Source organism: Pieris brassicae, chromosome 6 (genome assembly GCF_905147105.1).
Source record: "Pieris brassicae chromosome 6, ilPieBrab1.1, whole genome shotgun sequence".
Lineage (NCBI taxonomy): Eukaryota > Metazoa > Arthropoda > Insecta > Lepidoptera > Pieridae > Pieris > Pieris brassicae.
The window spans coordinates 5,381,581-5,386,582 of NC_059670.1; the positions used below are offsets into that span (position 1 = coordinate 5,381,581).

At 32.9% G+C, this 5,002-nt stretch overlaps 1 protein-coding gene across 1 annotated transcript; it reads left to right on the forward strand.

Annotated features, from left to right (window-relative positions):
• Positions 1-329: 329 nt before the first annotated feature.
• On the forward strand, positions 330-4,555 carry LOC123711078. The gene is made up of 7 exons (XM_045663483.1): positions 330-666; positions 1,204-1,357; positions 1,820-1,876; positions 2,224-2,311; positions 3,325-3,447; positions 3,887-4,042; positions 4,380-4,555. The coding sequence occupies exons 1-7, from the start codon at positions 405-407 to the stop codon at positions 4,527-4,529; spliced, it is 990 nt and encodes a 329-aa protein (XP_045519439.1). The 5' UTR covers positions 330-404; the 3' UTR covers positions 4,530-4,555.
• Positions 4,556-5,002: the final 447 nt, after the last annotated feature.

Here is a 5,002-nt window from a genome sequence, read left to right on the forward strand (position 1 = left end):
ACAAATTAACATAACGGTTTATAACATTAGCTAACACGTCATGTGCGCTAATTGCAATCACAGCAAACAGTGGACCCAATAATCTCTAATTAACACGTCTGTAAACAGTTTCGATCCCACGGGAATATGGCGACACATATGGCGACGTTCACAAAGTATAAGTTTATAATCGTTACTAAATTATAAGTGACATACTCGTCATTAATTAATAAAAACCAAGTCTACACCCGTCTTCAGACTATATATCTGTAGTCATATTGATCAGAATTGACAAAACTTCTCAGAACATGACGTCAAAAAAAAAATCATTTAGTCACAGACCAATGTAATGTAATGGTGACAGAAAATCATTTTGTTTAATATTTTATAGATTTTTTTTAGAAATCACATGAAATCTACAACTAATGAGTACAAAAGGGATTGCTGATGTTATACGGAGTGAGGTAAACATTTTTATTGAAGATGAAAAAGAGAAAAGATTTAATGATAATAAAAATTTGGAAGAGCAAAAACATAAAGAAACTAAGGAAAGAAAAAACACGGTACAAATTAATGATCAAGTAAAAGATCTCGAGAAAGGAGTCAGTGAGAAGAGTGTGAAAAGCAGAGATGGAAGGAAGAGTAAAAGTTCAATCGGTCGTCAAACGTTGTGGATTCAGTTTTTTGGTACAAGTTCAAAAATAGTATACTGTTAATTTTTAACTTATAATTATAAATTCTTGTTTATTATGTAAATAGAAACTGTTCGTTAAGATAACAGGATAGAGCTCAGAAACTAATCAAGTTATAAGACGCGAATTTATTATACTTAGACATAGAGCTCTCACTCTAAACGTTTTTAATAAATTCATCAGATTCGAAGTCCAATATAATGATCCATTAGTCGAATATAATGTGTAATTAAATTCTCTTTACGAAAGATAATCAATGGTATCAGTTGTAAGCTCATAAAAGTGATACGGTACTAGTGATCTGACGGTATAAGCTAAAGCTTCTATATTGATGGTAACTATGATAGATAGTTGTATCTAGTCTCCCTGGGATTGTTTTCATACTTTTATTCCGTTGCAGAAAAGCGGGAGTCATCGTGTTCTAAACGTTATTAGTACGAATCGGAAATGGGTAGGGCTGTAAACGGTGATCACTTTCCACCATTAATTATACCATTTAAAGCAAAATTAATGTTTTGAATAAATATTGCAGGGTATGGAGAAGGAGCTGGAGGTGGTGGCGGAAATGACCAACCAAATTTTACTTACGATCCTGAGAGTAGAAATTACTTTGTGAAATTTGTCTTCATGATTTTGTTTGTGATGCTTTTGGTGACAATTGGTATTGTTGCCCTTGTCTTAAACACGTATGTCTTTTGTATATGTCTTGGTCAAAGTCAAACCAGTTCAAAACCCTACTAGTATAGTATTTTGTATGGCAATATTGCAAGTTCTATAAATAAACGACTATGCAATGGTCAATAATACAGATTGAATAGGCATTATTTGCGAATACTGCTGTCTTACTCGTTAACGTGGCGAATTACACGATCGATTTAAGTGATAATATTTTGAGGACTGAAGGCAATTTTTGCCGCGCACCACCGCTATGTGGAACCAGCTGCCCACTGAAATATTTCAGAACCAAATCGACTTATGGTCCTTCATAAAATAAGCGTACCACTTCTTAAAACTTCATTGAGTGTCCATGGGCGGCGGTATCACTTAACATGGTCAGCCTCCTGCCCGTTTGCCTTGGTCTTAAAAAATCACATTAAAAAAAACTTATTTTAATTTAGTTTCAGAGTTAATTGTTTCTTGATTTTTAGGCCTGATGTTAAAGAATTCTTCGAGAACAATTATTTCATGTGTTTAATGATATCTCTGTAAGTACTTTTAATATAATGTTTTTTTGTAATAAAGTTTATTTTACTGATATTTATCGATAATCTGCGTATCTGTTTGGCAAACTTTTTTCGGCATAAGACCAACTTGTGTGTCCCGGAAACGGCTCTGAGCTTCGGTACCAAAATCCTGGAACTATTTTTTTTGTATAGGAACCTATTTCTCTCCTACTACGTATAATTTAAAACTTGTCTATACTGTGTTATTTTTAGATGTATCTTTATTATTTTATGATTCAATTCAGTGATATATTTACTTATATTATGATTTTAAAATCTGTAAAGCTTTAAAAGCTACTCCAAGTTTTTGATTGAGATTTTTGTTTCAGTGGTATTATAATATCGATAAGTCTTTTGATGATGTGCAGCGAATGCTCCAGACGTCCGCCTTGCAACTTCGTATGTCTTTTTATAGCAGTAAGGACATATAACTTTGTTTCAATTAATATAGGTTAAGTGTATGGTATATTTTACACAAGCGTATACATATCTTATAATACTCATAGGCTGAAATGAAGTTTAAATATTGATGAAAGTAGTCTTGCGTCTTGCACATGTATATGTGCCTCTATTGCTGGTATGCTGAAGGTAAACATCGTGAAGTTGTCGCGCAGAACTTTGCCCTGCCGCAGATCACCTACATCTCTAGAAAGTAAATATAATCAAATAAACGTTTAATATTAGAGATCAAAACAAGATCTGTAATCGTTTATTTAGTTTATGATATCAATTTATGTATGATTTCGGTACAGTTCAGTCACAACATTTACATTTGTGTCAGTATTAAGTTTCCTTCGTGGAGTTAGAATGTTGTAAACTAAACCAAATTTTAATTAAAACTTTTACCTTAGCTCTATTAACTTGCTTATAGCAGATAATGAGTGAAAATGTACGGAGCTTATACCCGTTTTGAAAGTCACAGAACTATTATCTATTTGCCTTTATAAAATAAACAAACATATATGATATGTGTTAGACTAATTTAAATTGGTTCTGCGTAGAATCTTCATGTTTGATAATCACCTCAGAATCAAAAGGATTCTTCTCTATACTTTGATAAGCTACTAGATAAGTAATAGTACATCATATCACAGCCGTCATAAACACGTCTAGTCACATCCCAAGATATACAAGTGTGAGTAGGACAGGACACCCATAGGATTACATACATAACACGCGTTCCTACTCTAGATAATACAAAACTATATGCAGGTTCGGATGGTGTAACATAAAAATAGTTATAATGATTACAATTATGATTTTATATCTTAATTAGGTTATCATGAATTCATGCGTGTAAAGTACATACTTCCTAAATTTTACTTAAAATTTATTTTTAGATGCGATTTAGATGCCATTTCATCGTGAACACATAATTATTCACTCAGGGTATTTAATACAACATATTTTAAAATTGTTGTTGTTTTTAGGTTATTGGGATGAGTTTTGTGGTGGTTACGATGACATGTCGAGTGCGAACAAATTTAATATTCAATGCAGTTATTGCAACGGCCGCTGTTGTCTTAGTATGCGTGCTTTTGGCATGTTCTAGTGTAAGTATATATAAATAAACGCAAACAACAATTCATTTATTAGTTTTATATAAGGTTTTAAAGAGAGTCCGCTAGCGTAGTAATTTGATTAAACGGGCCACGTAATTACTGCGATACAATATAAAATTGTAAAATAATGCTGCCTGTTTTTTACGTCCGTCGTTCCGCAACTGAGCGTTGTTTTAGGTAGTTTTTGCCGCGCACCACCACAATCTGGAAACAGCTACCCGCTAAGCATTTCTGAACGGATCCTACTTACTGTCTTTCAAGAAAAGAGCGTACCAATTCTTAAAAGCGCGGCAATGAACTCGCGAAGCCTCTGGCATTGAGATTGTACATGGACATTATAACTTCCCATCATGTGAGCCTCTTGCCCGTTTGCTCCTATTCTGTAAAAAATATATATTTGTACGGTATTCTTGTGAATTATTTCTTTCAGTTCGACTTCACCAAATGGTACTTATATGTTGTGGTTATTGCTATGGCATTTGCAGCTGTGGCCACGATAATATCTATATCTATGTTGGTTATGAACATTCACTATAAGCCAATACAGATGGTAATACTTTTGATTGGAACTATAATAAACTGTGTGGTAAGTAAATATGCTTCAGATTCAAGAGACTGAATAGATTCGCGTGTTTTTGCGTACTATATATGTTGCCATTGGCATTTGTAGGAATTTCTACACTTTTTAATAGATACATTATGTGATGTCAATGTGAGACCGCAGCAAAACGTTGGGTTGTTGATAAAATTTGAGTTTGCGATAATGGTTATTAAACATTCTGACTTACTTCTATAGAGTGTAATTTGATATCCGGAGGTCTGGCTTTGCAGTAGAGTGGAAAAATCCTTATCGTATAGATTGAATATTAGTAAAACTGTTTTAATAACATATCAGTAAAATAATTAATCTTATAATATTTCAGGTTCTCATAATGGAGCTACAAACGATTCTCGGTGGACGGGCCGTTGAAATTGGCGAGTCTGATTATGCGTTGGCGGCTTTTATGCTGTACACAAGTATCATTGAACTCTTCCTCAAGATCCTTCACTTAATGGATATGTCTGATGACTGATATAATATAATTTTATTATGATTTTATACTTCTTTTCTTTTTACTTACTTATTAAGCAAGAAATTATATAACTAACTAAACTTAGTTCATCTTATATATTATTTAAAGATAAATCGATAATATGGTAACAAACCTATGTTCATCTTTAGTCGACGTTTTTCAATAAAAATCAGTCCGATTAACTTTTTTAACTAAATTACTAAAGTGTTTCTTTTCATAACACAAATTGAAACATAAAGACGATTGTTTACCTTATTTAAAATTGAGATATTGTATAATAAGTTTGTTCTTATGAAGTAATCTTTAGAATTATTATTAGTAAGGACGGACTTCGCCAGACAGATAAAACAGGCAGATAAAGGGCTGGCTTATGAACCAACCTTACGCAGAGTTAGAGATGCTTCTGAGACATACCATGTAGGTACACATTACACTCACTCGTTCACTCTCATGCATTCACACGTAATTCTAAA